The sequence below is a fragment of the Lichenostomus cassidix genome, chromosome 3 (genome assembly GCF_008360975.1).
Source record: "Lichenostomus cassidix isolate B80296 chromosome 3, HeHo_3.0, whole genome shotgun sequence".
NCBI classification, from domain to species: domain Eukaryota; kingdom Metazoa; phylum Chordata; class Aves; order Passeriformes; family Meliphagidae; genus Lichenostomus; species Lichenostomus cassidix.
Window position 1 is genome coordinate 42,029,022 of NC_139483.1, and position 19,967 is coordinate 42,048,988.

Sequence of the window (19,967 nt, forward strand, 5' to 3'; positions counted from 1 at the left end):
GACTGCATTAAGAGCCTCAATAATACTATCACAAAAAATGACAGACAATATCCATTTACTGAAGGCCTCGAATAGAAGAGCTATTGTTTAAGGAGGAGTGGAGGGGAAAAAAGCCAAACAGATACAAATGTTACATTAAGAGCTGCTGCTGGTTACCTTCTGGGCGCTCCATCCTCATGTGGTTGAATAATCACCACTTTTACTGTCACCGAGGTGCGTAAAAGGTCAATCATTTGCTCATGAGTCAGAGTTGCCACAGCCACTTTGCAGATCTCAACCAGGCGGCTCCCTTGCCGTAAGCCTGCTTTCCATGCAAATCCAAAGGGCTCCACGTCTGCCACTATCCCTTCAAAGTTGACGTGGAATCCAAGCTGGCCCAGCCCATTCCTCCGCAGGGTCATTTCTGTGGTTTCGCATCCTCTGGTCACTATCTGAGGAAGCACCGGATTGTTACGCCATTGTCAGGACACACAAACAGATCTGTTTACAAACACTATGAAGTCATCTATGGCTTGATATTGAGTATATACTAACATTAAATTATTTTAACATTTATTTTTGAACGGAGGTTTCTGCATAAAATAAAATGAATGAAACAATTCATGATGTTAAAAATCTTACATCTCCAGGGCAGGCAGCTGACCCAGGTCAAGCTCCTCTCCCTTGCCCAACATTAGCACAATGCCATTTACATCTCACTAAAAACATTACAGCTGGTTTAGTTCCAAAACACAAAGCAAGAAAAATGCTGCCCTGTCAATTACTTCATTCTTTTTCACTGACTGCAGGTGTGCAGGCATTTTTTATTCAGTATTAAACAGTATTAAACCCGAGATATAATATGAGCCAAATTGAGTGAAGTGCTTCAGTTTTAGCAGCTTGTTTTCCTCAAGAAAATAGCAATGAAGAAAATATTAATTTATGTTGCTTCATAGGCAGATTCCTAACTACCATCATCTCCAGATGTGGATATCACTAAAATGGGATGAGAGTTTTCATGTCACTGGGAAACTTAGAAACATAAAAATTACTTTCCTCATATTCAATGAAAAGTAATTCTGTCATTATACAGAGTAGCCAAAATCCTTCAAAATCAGATTTTGCTAAGCAGGTTCATTTCTATATACTGTGAAACAAGTTCTCAACAGTTTTGCCATGTAAAACATAATCATGGCAACAGCCTGTAAGCTGGGATACTGCACCAGACTGAGAAGACAAAATTCTAGCCCTCATTACACGGAAGTTTGAGAGTTACCCCAGCCTTCCCTTTTGTCAGTGTCACAAAAACAGTTAGTATTTTAGCTTCATTAGTACAATTAGAACAAAAACTTAACCAACATGAATAGCATTATCAAAGATCTTTGTTTGTAGCACATATCAAAGATCTCCCATAAACACTCCATCAAGGCAAATATCTGCCTTTTAGAGATGCATATGTTACAATACAGACCAAGGGATTTTCCCAAGGTCATGCTACATTAAGAGCAATTCCTGAGGAAGCTGGTGTATACCCATGCTTTTAATCTGTGAGAATGAAATGAAATACAATTAGCCGTCATTCATTAAGGGACCATCTTCTGTGAACCGTGAAATACTGAAGATATTGCAAGGATCTGATATTCTGAGAATCATTGCCTGGAAAATTTAGGATAGCTGAATGGTAGCACTTTGATTCATAATCTTTCCAGTTATTTCTGAAGATGTATGTTTCAAAGTTAAAATGTGAAAGACATTTTTAAGATGACCAAAATGTACTTTGGAGGCTTTGTTTACAAAGTCACATTCTGGGTTTTCATAACAAACAAACAAAAAAAATAAAGCAGCTATTTCCTTTGCCATTTTTGAGCTCTGAGGTTTTGGTATATTTCAGAAAATTTCCTTTTTAAACAGAACTTTCTACTGTGTTTATAACTGTGCATATAGTATTAGAAGTATAAAGTATACTGAAAACTTTAACCTACTGTTAACCTAGCTCTTTTATTTTCAGCTCTTCAGTCATGACTAAATTTCAGTAAGACTCTCATAATTTGTGAACTAGATAAGTGAAAAGGCAATTTTCAGCTCTTCGTTAGCTACACTTCTGTCACTAAATATATATTTAGTCATGCACTGAAAAGAAGAACACGCTATTACAGTCAGGAGCCCATATGAAGGATGGAATTTTATCCTTATTAAGCTACATAATATTCTTTTGGGGGGGGGCTGACACCTCTTTATCATTATGTCACAATTATAGAATACTGCAAAATGAATGCACCAGCCAAAGAGTATGGATTTCCCCAACTCAGAGTACTCAAAATCTCTTCTTCAAATTAGTTAAATATTCAAAAGTTAAAAGATAAGAAAGATAAAGATTTCTGCCAAAGATTCACCAATTCCCAATTGGCAGTATTCCAGGAGATCTAGTCCTCCCCAGGCGTATATCCCCTAAAAGTTAACACTGCACATTACACAGTAATGTCACATTAAACATAGTGCTGCTCCACTTCAAAACAGGGCATTCTGCTCATGTGGCTGCAGCTTCACTGATCTTGTGGCCACAAATGAACTAAAAGCTGGCTTCTCTGAATGCACTTAAAACAGACCAAGTTAAAAGAGAGAGATCCTTTAAGTGTCAGGAAGAAGGTGAAGAGTTTTCATAATATACAGGATAGTAAGGAAATTTTGTCAACTCAGATTCTGGTTTAAAGATCCATTAAGTGTTTCCATTTCATCGTTTATCACTCTGCCATTCTCTGTTACCTTAAAGCACAAAACCACTGCTGTTCTTGCCTTCAAACACAGGCCTGCAAGTTAATCCATAGTTTGTCACTCTTTCTACTTTCTCTAACTAGATACTCTTCCAAAAAAATACAAATTTCTCTAGACTAGCAAGTCACAGCTCTTTTTTCAGTCCTGGACTGATTGTTTCGGTTCAAGCCAAAATCATGGTCTTAGCCAGCTTTTTACATCTTTTCTTAATCTGGATATTCAGATAGGTTTCCTATTTGCCCGCATGATTTAAAACCAGGCAATAAAGTGTAGTTACTCCTTTGACAACCTCATTTAGTAATTGCAACATTTTACTCCCTGGTTTTAAGAAACGCTTTAACTCATGACTGAAAAGGGTTAATCATCTGGTCACTGAAGTCTGATATTACATCACAGTTTGAGCTTTTATGTTTAGCATCTGCTGGTACATCTGGCTGTTAACCTTAGCTGTATTCTGAGTCATTTAAAAGCTTTTAAAAGCTTGTGTATAAAGTGTGGCATCAGAGTTTTAAATAGTTTTAGTGGTTCTAATGGTTCTATACCAAATGTATGTAAGGACTGTAGAAAGCATTCAATGTTATAAAACAACCAGGAAATAACATTATTATGCAGCTTTCAAAAGACAGGAAGAAGCAGGAGAAAAGGAGAGAAAGATTAGGCAAGAAAAAGGGACAAAAATTGTTTTAAAACAAGTAATGATAATTAATTCTTTTAATTAGTGTGAAAGTTGGATAGGTGGCAGGGAAAGGGAGATACTGAGCAATGCTAAATGTGACTGCAGTACTACACAGGCCCTAAATCATCAGCTGCAATCACAATGTTCAGTGTGAAAACTGTAAGCAGACTGGTTTCTTTTCAGTGACAGGCTTTCTAATAGAAAAAAACAACCTAAGACCATCTAAATCACTTAAATCAAGATCACAGAGTGAAGTGCAACCACTAGATGCATCAGCACTTTTACCTTGGAGTTCCTGTCATTTCATTTGTACTGACTGAAGTAGTTACAGGACAGCAGTACTGACAGGGTCATCAAGTGTCTGAAAAACTTTATCCAGTCACTGTTAAAACTGGCATTAGCTGGTCTAGTTTTCTTTACTTCCTGCAGTTGTTCAGTACAGAGGAACAAATCAGCAGAGTCACTTACATAAAATTTTCCACTAATATTCTCATGGATATTTACAAAACGTCAAAGTATATTTTACACATTCAGATTTTATATATTGTTAATTAACGATACTTCTACCTACAAGGGTGTGATTTGAGAACAGGCTACAGCAAGAGGAAGCCAAAGCTTTTCAGTTTTTCAGTCCTAATTTCAACACTGGCACCATCCATGGCCTTTGGCAAGTAATCAGATTAATCATATCTGCCTGATATGAATCCTTACCACTGAAAAACTGATTGATAACATTTATCTCACATGCTGCTGTGAAGATTACTATTTGTAATGCTTTCTGAAGACTGAAAACACTCCTGAACTATAAACATAGAACATTTTTAATTATACCTCGAAGAAGATGAAGACAAATAACTGTTCATAAAGAAACTGGAATTCCAACTTAGAAACTGTACTTACTTCAAGTCTTTGAACAATTTCTCTGATGTCTTCAGTACAATTATCTGCTGCAGACAGAAGAATACATTCTCCTCTTTCATAAAATATTTTGATGCTCATTAATCCAGACGTCCATCCAATAACATCCCTGCAGGAGCAGTTAAACACGACATTTTTCGATTCCTTTTCAATCAACATAATAAACTCATTGGAGATCCCAAGGAGACATTCAATGTCAGCAGACTGGCCAAAATCTCGGGCAATCACATTCCACATAATCGCTCCAACACTGAATAGATGTGCATCTTTCCTTGGTTTCACTTTTTCCTTCTTTTTTGCCCCCAAAGTAATAAAGCTGAACTTGGCTGAAGTATCCACTGTGGCTGTGGTGACAAAGTTTTCTGCCAGATCTTTCAAGTATTCTTGACGTGTCCTTGTGGCCATGGCTCGGAACTTTTCTGACTTATGTGCTGCATTTTCAGCATTGATGACTTTGGCTAAAAGGAAGTCCCTAAAGACTGCAGACTTGGGGAAAGTTACTCCTTTGGGAATGGGTGGACCAAATGGGGGAACATCTTTTGATCGTGAAACACCAACACTGGAAATAGGAAAAAAACAAACAAAACCCAACAAAATTATTAACTCCATTAAAATAAAAAATCATCTGATAAGCAGAACTGTGATCTCTGCAATCCATTTACACAATTGAATACAGCTTTGACATGCCAATTTGTAGATGTTTCAGGCACATCAAGGAAACTGATTGGGCTGTTTTAAAATGGCTTTCTTCTTTTAAATATATAAAAGATATTATGGATGTATCTCACTAAAAAAAAATCAAAGATAACTTCTTAGGGTGTCAATGTCTCTGTTCCTTAATGGAATAAATATAAAAAAGCATTGTGAGAAATAAATGAGAGAAGTATATTTTAAAATTATTTTTATGTAAGTCTATCATTTTCAGCTGTCACTCAGTTGCATCATCTTAAAACTAAAAAATGAATAAATAGAAACAGAAAAAATTTATCCTCAAATCTTTTTCTAAAATAAAGTGTGAATATAAAGAAAAAATATTGGTGTCAAATGTGACTATAATGGAGCATTCTACACACCTGTTTAAGATGCCTACTCTGTGCTCATAAAATTGGAAGATATTTGCAATTCTTACTCTAGACAGTTCACAGCAAAATTTAGAAGAAACAGGAGTATTTCCCAATTGATAGTTATACCTCTAATTGATATCTACGTAATGTATTTCAACTGAGAAAGAATTTCAAAATACTGTGCACACTACCTACAACTACTATTTGTTTGACTGAAATACAGTCACATGTGGGATGACAGATATAGTTAAGTAATACAAAAATTGTAACTTGGAAAACATCATGTAGCAATCAATACAAAACAGTTACTGAAGAAAAATCAAGTTCTAAAAGATAGTTAAAATTCTAGTAGGCAGCTAAAAGACAGTAATATGACCCATCCTCATGACTTATTTTAAATTCATTCTAAACAATGAATATACAACATACATGCATAAACCTGTGTCATTATGCTTCAGGTCTTTAGCAGTATTTGCACAATTCCCAATTAATTCACAACTGTGTTTCCTCCTTGGTTACCTTGCTAAAATTCATTATGCAGTCACTTAAATGTGAGAGTTAAAATCATCTGAAATTTCTGATGTTTTTACAGTCTCCAAAAGTCCTCATTCATGTACTTAAAGGCTATGACTCATCATGGTGTCATATTGTCATACTCAGGGATTCATACCGGTTAATGGCTCTCTGAAATACTTTATTTTAAATCATTTAAAGGAAATCACTTTATTTTAAATCATTTAAAGGAAATCACTTAAAAAGGAAATGTGCAATAAAAATTTTAAATTCATTTTAAAATTAAAATTTTAAATTAATTTCTATTGGTATGGCTGAAAATCTTATTTTCACTAACTTGTTATATCACCATTTTGTGGCCATAAGTCAGCAACACAGTTTTCTGCATTTAAGTCTACAAAGTGTTCTCTGTAACTCTAGATGTGTGCGACAGAGACACTGGAGTTTCCAACTCACAGGAAGCACATCAGAAATTTTAAAATTTTGAATAATTTCTATAAGAAATTCTATTTGAATAATATCTATCAGAAATACAAAACAACTAGAAAACACAGTTCCATTGTAGTCTTTGTAAAAAACTTAAATAGTTATAAGGCTCTACTCACCTATAACACACATTTTCAGTGCAAGGATTATGCACTTTGACTATGACAAATACATGTTGAAAGTGGGAACGAATATTTTTTGGAGTAAAAGGAAGTGCTCCTGGCTCTTGGAAGACAATGGTAACTATGTCATTTCCTATATGCCTTTTCCTTAGCAGCTAGACAAGAAACATGCATTGAAAAATTAGTTATTAAAAATTTTTTTTAAAAAATCACAATTTCATCAGCTTAGGAAAAAAACACAATCAAGCCAAACCAATATAAATAAAACATAGTTTTTTGGAAATGACTTTTATTTCATCATGGGCAAGTACATATAAAGAATATCAGAACTGCAAAAATATAGGGAATGGAAATTGGGCTAAGTCCATAAAAATACTAGTGAATTGTCTCACAATTCCCATATTAGTTCTCCAAGGTTTCTGCTCATTTCTATTTTATTCTATGAGAAAAATGTATTTCTCTTATTCTTAGTAATGCATCACCTCAGTTGTAAAAAATGTTGCATCATTTGATAATTCTCACTATCCAGAAAACTGTACATCAGTTCCCTCTTTACAGTGCAATATTTGTCTTTACATTAAAAATATAATATCACTTCTGTATCTCAATATAACTTACTTTTCCATGTTGCAATTTTATTAAATATTGTCCCTAATATTATGATCTTATTTTTAAAAAACATATAGTCATCACAAATTTTAACAACTGCATACTTGAGGAACAGAGCTAGGAGTCATGGAGAAACAATGTCTATTAAGAACTCTTTAATTGAAAACTTATGCTTGTAATTGGTAGCTTTGATTATCAAAATACATTTAAGAAATATTTTAGAGTAATAAATCATTGTTATAGGCTAAAACATAGTAAAAATTACAAAACATATCCAGAAACAAGGGACTACTACTCTCTCTCCCTAAAAAACCCAACAAAACACAGTACAATGATGGCTACTTTCCTCATGGAAGTATATTGTAACTTTCAAATTTTATATATGAACAGACAGGAAAAAGTAGTCTACCATGTGCTGCATCTAAAATATTTACTCAGTCTGCCAAAGACCTTGCAATGTCAACTAATAGCATACAGACACTTAAACCTGTACCTTAGCTCAGGTGTAATTAAAAAGAATATAAGAATAAATTTATTTGAAAACTTTATGACAGAACAAGCAAAATTTTCTCTATCAAGCTGATTTCACAGAACAGAATCTTTCCAATAAGAGTATTTAGTTGCATTTTTCCAGTTCCACTAAAAGTTATATTTCACCTACCAACAATTAAAAGCAAAGTTGCACATGCTAAAGCCTAGAACCCCTAAGTATGTTTCATTATAGCTCCTAAAATAACATAAAGGATGATATTCTGAAGGTAGTAAGAAGGGCCAAACCCACAATTTTAAAGCACTCAGTGTATCTATATTATTTTAAACATAATCAAAATCCCAAATACAGATTAAAAAATAAGACTTTGTATGAAACTGTACGACAGATGTAAGAACAGAAAGCAGTATTTGGTAAGTCATGTGGCTCAGTCAAGTTTTCAGGCTTTTAAGACTTGAATCAAAATAACTGGTTATTTGAGCCATTCAAGATACACTTGTATCATACAAACTACAGTAGAAGTATACTATGAGGAGCTGGTCACAGAACTAAACGTGTCAGTTATACTTTAATTTGCTCATCTAGTGAGCCATACAATTAGATCATAGTAGTGCAGCACAAGTTCATCTTTAGAAGTTATTACTATCTCACAGGCTAGAATTTACAACTCAGTTAAACTTGTAAGCAACCTTCCAATTATGAGGTACAGGGTGATTATTTTCTGCCCTTGTTATACAACTAAGTACCCAATTACTCTTTCTTGCTGTAGTGGCTCATGGCTATACATTTCCCCAGAGCAGATTGTGAAAACGAGAATGCAACCCTCTTAAGTTATATTTATTTCTCAAGACAATCACTGTTTACAAGAGTATTTTCTGCTTCTGTAGACCCCTTTAGGAGGTTCTGCTTGCCATCATACATAGCTTAAGCAAGAATAGCATTTACTTAATAGGAAGTAAGTTTTAAAAGCGCCTGAAATTTTACTAGTAAATGACTTTTCAAAAGTATGGCAGTTCCCATATCCTATCCCTAGGACATCTTTCAAGAGCAAAAACCTCTACAAGGCACAAAAATAGAAATAGGAAGACAGGGCATTATCTTTAAGATCCTTACCAAGACTGTAGAGATCTTAGTGACTTCTTCAACAATTGAAAATAAAAGCAGTGTAACACTTATAAATAGTTGTCATGCATAAGTGGTCAGTTAACTTCAACACAATGCAAAGGCAAAGCACAGTTGTGGCTGTGCACAGAGGATCATAACGCAAAGAACTTCTAAAGGGGAGAGAAGTAAACTGGGGTGATCTGGAACATGGAAAGAAGTGCTTTGGATAGGATAAAGGAACAGGAAACAAAGTATTGAATGGAGAAGAAGGAGGGAACACATATTTCTCTGGGAAATGTGAGATAAGGATAGCATACTGAAAATGAAAAAGGAATTGAAGGAAACTGGAAATAAGCAAAAAGATCAATAAGAAACCCTTTTCTAGTTTCCATTCTGTAACCTAGATTTTCCTCCCAACTTTTACCTCCTAGTTTGTTTGGGTTTTTTCCAGGTTCTCAGTTTCCCCTTCCTCTCCCATTTTGAGGTCTGCTCAGGTTTGGGGTTTTTGGATGTTTTACAATTATTTTTTTTTAATCTGCCTTTCTAACATACTCTGGAGTCTCATGCCAATGTCAAGCACAATAGGAATTCTCAACTGGGTGCAGAGATTACAGAGAATTACTTACAATAAGGAGGCATCATTGTCATGTTAGAATTTGAAAATGAACCTAATCAAGTACGATTGGCAGTCAAAAGGAATCAGTGAAGTGTTATGTAAGAGTACAAGACACACAAAGGGGAGTCCAGTAAGGAAAATATGTTAGAAAAGCAGAATCCATTAGATTAAAATTATTTGCATTAAATGATAGCTATTATACTAATTCTCAGATTTTAATGACTCAATTCTTAATTTTCAGATATGCATCTCTCAAGGAAAAAACTGTCTTAAAACTTAGCTTGTGCTCAGCCTTAAAAATTTACCCACTTCTGTAGAATTAATTGCTTTGTCAAACTGCAAAACAACAAGGAATTCTTGCTGAAATAGCAGTTAAATACACTCTTTATTCAATTAAATGATGAAGTATTAAGAGTCAAATAAGAAAAAGTTCAAACTTATTTAAGTACATTTCTAAAATAAGTGGTTTCAAAAGTTTTATTTTCAATCTGTGTTCTTAGCCAGTACCAAAACCAGAAATGAACGGCAAAAGATCTTTCAACAGATCTGGTTAAACCAAGTTTGGTATAACCACAGGTCTTGTTACCCAACTATTTTAACAGTGGTTTAAATGCAACAAGCTTATTTCATATTGCATATCTGTTTCATTTTTAAGTTCTCATAAAACCGGGTGAAAACTGATTATTTGAACTGATTTGGATTAATCAGGTCTGACCACGTGTACACAAGCAGACTGCAAACGTGTGAATGGGAAACTTGCAGGGGAATGATTTGGAAAGGGACATTGCAAGGTAAAGTTTGAAAGGGAAAGCCTTGAACTGCTTTGAAGAAAAGGCCAGTAAAGGAAAAGGAACTGGCCACACCAGGGCTGGTAGTCTTCTCTGTCCTAGGGAAGGAGCAGCTGAATTGAAGGTTTCCAGCCTATGTTGCAGCCAAAATTAAAATTACCTTGCTCTTTGGATCTCCTGCTGGTTCTAAAACTAGAGGGCTGTCCTGATCAGGGACCAAGCAGGGCGTAGTTATATCCTGGAAGAAGCAACAAACATTTCTGGTGTGGCCTATTTTTGGCTCACAGGTATTTGGAACACAAGCAATGCTCAGTGCTTGCTCAGTGAAGGTCACCATCGTAGATTATGAGGAGTGACTGAATACCTTGCCCAGTCATTACCAAACAAGGGACACAGGGATAGGATGCAACAACCTCAGCCAGTACATACATAATATGCTAGCAGAAAATAACTATTGAATCGGGGCCTTCATTGCTAACATAACCTAAAAGGAAAATTACCGTTGTCTCTAACTTCCCCTTACTTGGGTATGGAGGGAGCCAAACCCTGAAGAGAGACTTCATTATGTATTTTGGAACTAAACAATAAGAGAAGAAAAATAAACAATTATTATAGATCTGTTTGGCACATTAAGGCTGGCTAAATTCTGGTAATTTGGGTGCACTTGTCACATTTCATTAAGACAGTGTACACGCTGTGCAAACACTGATAGATCTCATCACCTGAAAAATAATGTGGTGGGTCTTCAGATAGGCATACTGCTTGAACTTGGAAAACTGCCACATTATTTTGATCCCACAAAAGGCATGAATAATAACATAGTGCTTCTGTTAAGTATTGAACCTGGTAAAGGGACAATGATGAGAGCTTACTAAAACACTGTGGAAAGGAGTGCTTGTTGCTAGGGAAAACCATGGAGTTAAAATTAAAAGATTTTGCTGTACACGAGAATTGGCACCTGACTATAAAGAAAGACACATAAGGAAATGATAAGAATGAAAGGAAGGCACAGGAAGAAGTGAAAGGACAGTAATAGGGGGTGGCTGAGCAACACAGCAGTGAAGCTGACAAACAGCAAAGAACGACGAAAATTAGTGGATCACAGCAAGAGGATATCCTGTTCTCACAAACAAGAAAAATTCACAAAAGACAACAACAAAAGTAATAAACTCCAAGTAAGGCCATATTTACTGTCAGTGCCTGTGATTTGCTACGAAAATATCAATTTTATTCTTTTAAGGCAAGCTCATTCAGTGTATTATATCTTCTTAACAGGGTATCATTTTCCCTATTTACATGTACTTTCCAGTCAAAGACTGTTATGACTGATTACAGACAGAACAACACCTACTGCATTTACTAAATTAATCCTGCATTTACTAAATTAATCCTGTTCTGTACTAAGATGCAACTGAAAGTTTAGAGAAGCAGAACAATCTGAAATCAGTGATGAAGATCCAATCCGATTACTAGCTGTGTCACAGTTGAGTGTCTGATGTAGCTGAACATTCTGTCTCCTGAAAGCCACACTTTTTAAGACATGAGTCATCTAAACTTTGTATTATTCCTGTGGTGAAAAGTTTGTCTTTTGATTCCTAATTAAGTTCCTTTAAACCACATCTAATCCTCTGTGTAATTTCTTAACTGTTTAATTGAAACAGCTTTTTAAACTGTTCAGAGGTTTACACACTATTTAAAATACGTAAATACATTATATACTTTCTTCCATTTTTATTTTTATTTATCCCTTCTGAAGAATTTCAATACTTTTCTATTATATTTTTCTTCCTGCTTTGACACATCTCTTTTTCCTCACACAAGACCCATTGATAGGATAGACATGAAAGATAAAACTCCTACGTTCAACAATCAAAAGCATATTTTGTGTGCTGTTTTAAACCAAAGTGAGACAGCATCCTTATTTCATGACAACCTTCCAAAATGGCTGAAATTATTGTATCTTGCATGGCAAGGTGAGAGTATTCCAAAACTAACTAAATAAATCAACACTTATTTCTGCATACCTGGAAAAACACAGAGTAGTAGCACAGAAAGTTACAAACTACCATCAGTCTGATCTATGAGCAATTCTACTGCTTTTCTTTCAAACATTAATACTGATATATTATACCAAATGTGCTTGTATGTTTTAATTTAGCCACAAGAAATATCTTAGACAGGCAAGACAGAGTAACCTTACTGGTGCACTGCACCCTTTGGATGCTGTGCTGGTTTTTAGCCATCCTTAATGCTTTGAAGACATTCTGAATTATTACATAAGCAAAGGGAACTCCCTAGAAATTGGAAAAGTGCACTGCAGTTTTCTGTTTTCATAGACACCTTGAAGGATACAGTTAAAAGTTATTATTAAGTGGACACATTAATAAACATTTCAAGATCTGTAATATGAGCATTAAGTGGAATAGTTTTAAAAATCTTATTACATGCATATTTTAACCAGAAGACTATTTTCAAGATTCATTCCATTCAATGTTTAAAAAATACGTAAGATGTGAATTCAGTCCAAACTGAAAATAACTCATTCACCAGAGGCAATATTGCCTTTTAATTATATAATGAAATAGGGTAGATGGGATAAGTTCCTAAATTATATAGAATAAAAATCCTATTTTTATAGGATTTTTATAGTAAGATTTCTAATGTCTTACAATATTTCAAGAAAATATATATATAACTGAGTCATACTTCTTTTAAAACAATTCAATTCTCAACCAGTACAATTAAAAAGCCCCAACACTCAATGTCAAACATTTATAATGTAAAATTACAGTGAAAAGCTAAAAAAACATACCTGTTGCCTGTTACTGGGCATGTATGGAAGCATTGTTGATACATGAAACATTAATTCATAATCTTTATAGGTAGTATAGAGGGAATGAGTTCCTGTTGAATCAGCTGAAAATTAATTTAATCGCAAGAAGGTCAGTAAATTAGAACATTCATACTACTTTTTAGGACACCACTCTTTGCATGCTATGATTTAAATCTATTTAAGCAATTTATATGCTTTTTTCAAGACAACAAAACCAGGTTGCACCAGGTAAAAATCTACTCTTTAGTTTTATATTATGACACAGAGGGGTCCTGCAGAAAAATCCCCAAAGAGTTTGCTGTCTCTGAGACCTAAATAAACTAATTTTGAATGTATTGGCATTTCACAAAAAGCCCCACACACATAGCTAGTTGAGTGTAGTTTTATATGATATGTATTTTCATTATTTAAATATTAATAAGGACAGTTGACTAAACCCATACTTTACCAAAACTGAACTGGCTACTTCAAATCTAACATTAAAACACTTGTTTCAGATCAGACATTTTTAAAACATAAAACATGTGCAAATACACTAAAACTTTAATGGGAATTGTCATATATTTGAAAATTATTTTAATAAATTTATTATATTAATTAATATTTTATTTCTTTTATTTAGAAAGTTTATTAAAAGTTAGCATTACACAATGTTTACAGTAAATTAGTTTTACGCTTTAGTCATAAATTAATCCTTTTTATTCCTTTTCTTCAATTTGTACAGACTATTTAAGTAATTACAATAAACTTTTAAAAAGTTTAACTCTATTGAACACCCTATTGAGTCAAGACAACTCCCAATTTTTCTTCTCTTTTTTCATGTTCACTTATTTTTTAACATAATTTTATGTTATCTACACCAATAAACGTTCTCCAGACCACTCTTTAACACACTGCTTAGGATTTTGGGGTTTTGCTTTGTTTTAAATAGTAGCTATATTCCGAAAAGAATTCAGTTAGCCATGTTAGTTCTTCAGTTAAAGTATATAAAAGTATACAAACATACGCTTCTTTATCTGCAGCCCTAATTCTAAAAATATTTGTGTGGATACAATTAGGAGCACATTCATATTATAACTGGGTTCATCAGTTATGTCTGTGAGATAATTAAATTAACTTCATTTATTAATATCGATGTAACACAGATTACAGTTGCATAAGAAATAGAAAGCATCATTTCCACTGAAGTTTCTTACTTAGATTTTGCTAAAGGAAGGCAACCTTATTGCACTCTTCTACTTCAAAATCTTAGCTGAAAATCTAATTCCATTATAACCTTTTGGTGGCATTTTAGAAAGACAGATTTGAAGAGACAGAAAGATAAAATATGTTCCAATAATAATAGTTTAACTTCTCGTTTCTAGTAGATTGACATGCTTTAAACACATACTAAACAAATTATATAGTACTGCATTGGTAAAGTTTAATTTCATTTTCTTATTTCTTTATCTTGGGGTTTGGGACTGCATGCCACTACAACTGCCCTAAAGAAAGGCAGAAGAGAGTTTATAGTTAATATATTCCATATGTTCTTGACATTTGCTCTGGGTCTGGCTTGGATGCAGCTGCCTTTCTTCACAGCAGCCCATATGGTGCTGCGTTTTCTCTGTGTGATCAAAGTGTGTTGGTAACACACTGATGTTTCAGCTGTGGCTGAACTGTGCTCACACAGCATCAGGGTTTCTCTGCTCCTCACAGCATCCCCTGTCCCGGCAAGTGAGCTAGAGGTGGCCAAGAGTTTGAGAGGAGACGGCCAGGATGGCCAATCAAATTGACCAAAAATGTATCCCATACCCTATAAACTGGAAAACTGGAGCAGGGAGAGTTTTTCATGGTAGCTGTTGCTCAGAGACTGGCTGGACATCAGTCAGCTAATGGGAGGTGGCAAGCGATTGCCTTTGCATCACTTGTATTTTTGGCTGACTGTTGCAGTGGTGGTTTGAGAGGTTTTTGTTGTTTGGGATTTTTTTTTTTGTTTGTTTGTTTGTTTTGGGGGGTGGGTTTTGTTTTTCCTTTCTTCCCTTAACTCATTGAACTGTCTTAATCTCAGCTCACAAACTGGGAGGTGAGTGAGCACGCAGGAGGTGGGGGCTTGTTTGCCAGACTGGTCAACTCATCACAACATTCTACTTTCTCTGTTACATAAGAAACAGACCAATTACTTATCCAAATACTAAATAAACAGGTTTTTAAGAGAGAACTTTATAGAGAAAAACCTCACAGCTAGTCAAGCATTTGAGAATATAAAAACTTAATAAATGTGACTCCTACAAGAACTGAGCAAGATTTATTACTGAAACATTGTGTCTACCAAAAATATAGCTCCCAAAGACTAAATTATTACACACTCCTGAACCTGCAGCCAGTCAAAACAATGCATTATCTAAGTATAAAAACGATGCACAGTAATACTTGTTACATCATTATATTTAAAAACATATAAAACAAAAATGTGATGTGTAGGTCAGTACTTTACATTTAATATAATACTGAAGACTATATCTTTTTAAACCCTTAATTCCATTCTGCTCGTTGCAAACTATGAGAACACACAATGACAAGACAATATAGTTAATGGCACACACTTAGTAAAACATTAAAATCATGTTACTGACTGATACATACACAATGCTGATCAGCAATGTAAGTTCATACTGAAGCACAGCAAATACAGAAACTGAATTTGCTTGACAGACCAGCATTTATTTTCATATCTACAACTTACTAGGTAACATTCAGTCATGTTCTGATTGGGGAAAAAAAAATGGAAAACCCAAACACCCCATGCTCCTTTCAATTTTTTGTCCCTATTTATCATTCATTCCAGAAGTCTGACATCCACAGCATGTTAATATGTATTTCTAGAAATTAATTTGAAAAATTAGTTGTTATTATTCTATACTAAAATAGGATGCTATAGGCTCTAACAAGTCTGAATTATTAAAGTTTTACAAGCATGGACTTAAGTGAAGAGGCAATGATGTCATTGGAAATATATGTGCTGTTTATACAGGTTGACAGTATGTTAAAAAGAAGCAGATGAAAAACTAGATATCCTTAGATCACAGCTCATGCGATCAGTTGTCAAAATCCTGTTAAAACATTGTTAAACTAAGAATGAGTTAAGTTAAATTTAAGGGCAGTGAAAACAGTGCTAATAAAGAAGTGTGTTTATTACTGACTTTTTTTAACAGCAATACTTCAGTTCCTATTTTTGCTACAGAACCCAACCAATTTGTGCAATTAAATTTTTATACTATGGCTCTTAGGGAAACTGAAAGACCTGGTGAAATGGCAGTATTAAAACAGCACTGAGGTAGATTAATAAATATCAACTGACATGATTACTGTGCACACAAGAGAAATTAAAAACTTGATTGCTCCACAAATATAAACATAATGTGTATGTTGGTTAAAAGTAAGCATGAAAGTTTGGCTGAAATAAGGAAAATTACTCCATATTTCGAAATACATATATTTTTTATTGCCTTCTTAAGAATAAGATGTTTAAGTGTACCTGGGGAAATATCACTCATATAGTATGATTTTAACTAAATGGAAACAAACAAAATAAGTTGCTTTGATATCTTACCCTCTGTCCCATAGCTTGAAACATAACTTACTTTTATTATCTAGCTGAGCCCTGTATTTGCTGAATCCTTTTAGCCGTACTCTCTGGCCCAGCAGATCAAGGAACTCTTCAAAAGCTGGTCCTGCCATCTCATTGTTATACATTTCTTCTTCTGTGCTTTGGCCTGCTTTGCAGTAAAGGATACCAATCTTATGTTGAAAACTCAGCTGAAATTAGAAATTAGATAAAGGAAGATTTACAGAAGTGAAGGAAAGGCAATACTAGAACAATTAAAACATAGTGTTGTTATAACCCCTGACAGAAGGCATTTGAAAGTGAAAAAATAAGTGTTCTAATTTGGGAAATTAAGTCACCACAGAACAAAAACAACAACAACCAAAACCACAAAAAACACCCTCCAACTCTTGAAAGAAAACTGGATTGGTGCTATCCAAACACAGATAAAAGCAGTACAAAGACTTTTCACTTTATAATCTATAAAAGCACACTCTACTGTATGCTACAGTATGAAAAATTTAATTGGCATTATTTGTATATTGGTCTTTTTTCTCAGATTTAAAAGGTGAGCTTATCATCCCTAATTTTTACCCTTTAAAGTTCACTGTAGTTCAGTTAAAACAGGCTGTCAGAATGGTAATTTTGTTTATATGTATTCTTTTGCCTTCCTCATAAAATCATGCACTGTTAAAAACTATTTCCCTTTTTCAAAATATACTTTATGCAAGCAATCAGACTGCAGTCAAATAGTTTTGTTAAACAGATTCTCAGTTATGGAACATTAAACAGATAAATCACTTCTATACAAAAATAAAGAATAAAAACTATAAAACATCAGGTATAAAAAGAGATGATTGCTCCTTGAGCAGACTGTTGTCTTCTTAGCTTTTAAACACACTTAAGCTGACAAACAGGAAACCTTCATGTGAATGGATTAGTCCTATTATTCTTAGCTGACAGAGACCATCAGTCACACTCGATTCCCTTCAGACATTTTTCTATATTCGTGACTCAAATCAACTCTCCAGCTGTAGACCTCTCTTAATCAAACCTCAGGATTAGTGTCCAAAATGCATGTTATGCAAAGGCTGTATAAATTTCTGTTAGAGCAAAGGTGACAGCAACAGTCTGCTTCTCCTTGGTCGTAATGAGCTAACTGCTCTATGCAGGGCTGAGCCCCTGTGGATCGTGCTCTGGCAGGATGCCATGGACCAGAGAGCAGTTAGGAGCAAAGGACAGGCTTAGTAAGGACAGGAATGAGGAATGGTGCTGCAATAACGTTTGACCTGGCCAGCCTAGAACACAGACTCGCTATGAGCTGTGCCAAAGTTTGATGTGGAATGGGAGGGATGGCCATCTGGGATAAAAGGAGATTCTGGGTTATGGATGCACTGTAGGAGCTGCCCGAGTGAGACCAATGAACTCTGGAGCAGGGCAGGGTTAAGATACTGGCTTGCTCCTGTCATTTCCTTTTGACTGGCATTAGATGCTATCCCCATCCAGAGTGCTTCTTTGCTTGATCCCTATTTTAAAGAGAGTTAGGAATTTAACCAAAGTCCAGACTGCACACTGGTGACTATTTTATTCAGCAGAAAGCTAGCACGAACAACTCACGGAGGAAATGGCAGGATAACTGGGCATATAAACATTAGATTGCAGGAAGCAGTGCTGTTACTTGACACATCCCAGAAGAGACTTTAAATGATGGTGACCACACTGTCACCTCTATTCCAGCCCTGTGTCAAATAGTTTAACTTAAACCACAGGGGATTTAAATTGATTTCCTTGACTTCACACTAGAATTGAGAAGTAGAGAAGTTAAATGCCAAATTGAGCCACTGACAATAGGGACAAGAACTAAGAGTAAAGAGGCACCTAGCAAAATATTCAGTCTAGTCACACTTCTTCACGCTGTGGATGCCAATCATTCCCGCATTTGTTCATGAATATCAGTAATATTCCAAGCAGAAGTGAAGTATACATCTATCTTAAAGAACAATCTAACACCTCATGGTTTAAACATTGAGCTAAGAGACATTGGAAATGAGGATCTGAAACTCAACAGCCCTAGACATGAATTAATCCTGGGATTTGACTTCATGGACAAGCACTGTAAATGCTATACAATTCTGTATAAAGTCGGTTCTATCAATACCACTATTGCTAAACAAGCTGCAAGCTCATTTGCAGTACTCTGAACCTCCTGCCCCTGTGCTAGAACTCTTCACAACTATGAAATTAGAAGACCTAAGTAAAAGAACTCTCAGCCAAGATCATGGGGGGCTGTGCAGAAGCAGAGATCAAGGTACACTTAGAATGTCAATGCCTAAAAAAGAAATAACTCGATGAGATTTGGCAGGATCTTTTTATGTGATGCATTTAACTGGCATGAAGAACTATCGAATATTTAAAACTGATAAAGTTTGCCAGTTTTGAAATGGTACCACATGCTTATTCGAGTCATTTTAAGCCAATAATTGCAGACAGAGTTCTGATCTCATTATTTCCAAATCAGAAATTTTACATTTAGTTATATTTTACATTGAGAACAATTTAATAATGTGACATCACAACATAATTTCTAAACCGATTTAGATACTTGGGTATGTGATATATACTGAAGGTGCATATCAGTTCTTCCTGACTCAAAATGATTGTGTTCTTGTCAGAATCCCTCAGTGATGAATCTTGGCATTTTGTCAACTTTTTGCACACATTATTTACCATGTAACAACAATTTGCTGACTTTGATTATGGTAAGATTTTAGATTTTTTTCTGTCAAGGAACCTCAAGAGATTAGACACTCAATAGCCACTAAATATCACTGCAACCAATCTTAATTTTTTTGCTCTTTTTTAATCTTCATCATGTATCTTACAGAAAAGTGAACATCCCTAGATGTATGTGAGGGGAACCCAAAAGCATATATAATAAACAGCCAGTAGCAGAAATTAGAAAGGGAAACCAAGAGCAAATTGGAGAAAGGTTAAAAAAACCCCAAACAACAGTAGCAGATAAACAGTTGACTTTCCTTGCAAATTTACAGCTGAATTCAATGACGATCATCATATGGCAGAAAAAATTGGGAAAAGGCAAGTTCTTTATATATTCAAATTAGGTCAACCATTCAATTTACATCTAGTTTCTACTGTCATTTATAGAGACAAAATTTAGCCACATGTGTCCTCCATAATCCATATTAGATCTCACAGAAAAATTATAAAACAGGTGGAAAAGGAAATCAAAATGTCAAAGTAGTCTTCAGACGGCTAAGGACCTATGCAAACATTTAATACTCTGTTACACAAAATTCATATCACTCTGGTGATAGTACTAATCTTCTAGATCATAATTCATATTTTTAAATTCATTATATTCCCACTAGTCATCACCTTTGTTTGCCAAGC

At 34.7% G+C, this 19,967-nt stretch overlaps 1 protein-coding gene across 5 annotated transcripts in view; it reads right to left on the reverse strand.

Annotated features, from left to right (window-relative positions):
* The window catches only part of SIPA1L2 (signal induced proliferation associated 1 like 2), a 144,435-nt gene that overhangs the window by 59,839 nt on the left and 64,629 nt on the right, over nt 1-19,967 (reverse strand). For 4 of the 5 annotated variants that reach the window (XR_014850834.1, XM_085055481.1, XM_085055479.1 and 1 more), the window contains exons 6-11: nt 16,594-16,768; nt 12,950-13,053; nt 10,298-10,375; nt 6,528-6,685; nt 4,328-4,904; nt 157-431 (exon numbers count right to left, since the gene is read on the reverse strand). Coding sequence is in view for 4 of the 5 variants with exons in the window: in XM_085055481.1 (XP_084911607.1) it covers nt 157-431; nt 4,328-4,904; nt 6,528-6,685; nt 10,298-10,375; nt 12,950-13,053; nt 16,594-16,768 (1,367 nt within the window). In the remaining variant the exon portion in view is untranslated. The remainder of the gene's footprint in view (nt 1-156; nt 432-4,327; nt 4,905-6,527; nt 6,686-10,297; nt 10,376-12,949; nt 13,054-16,593; nt 16,769-19,967) is intronic. The other variant, XM_085055480.1, reaches the window with a different exon arrangement.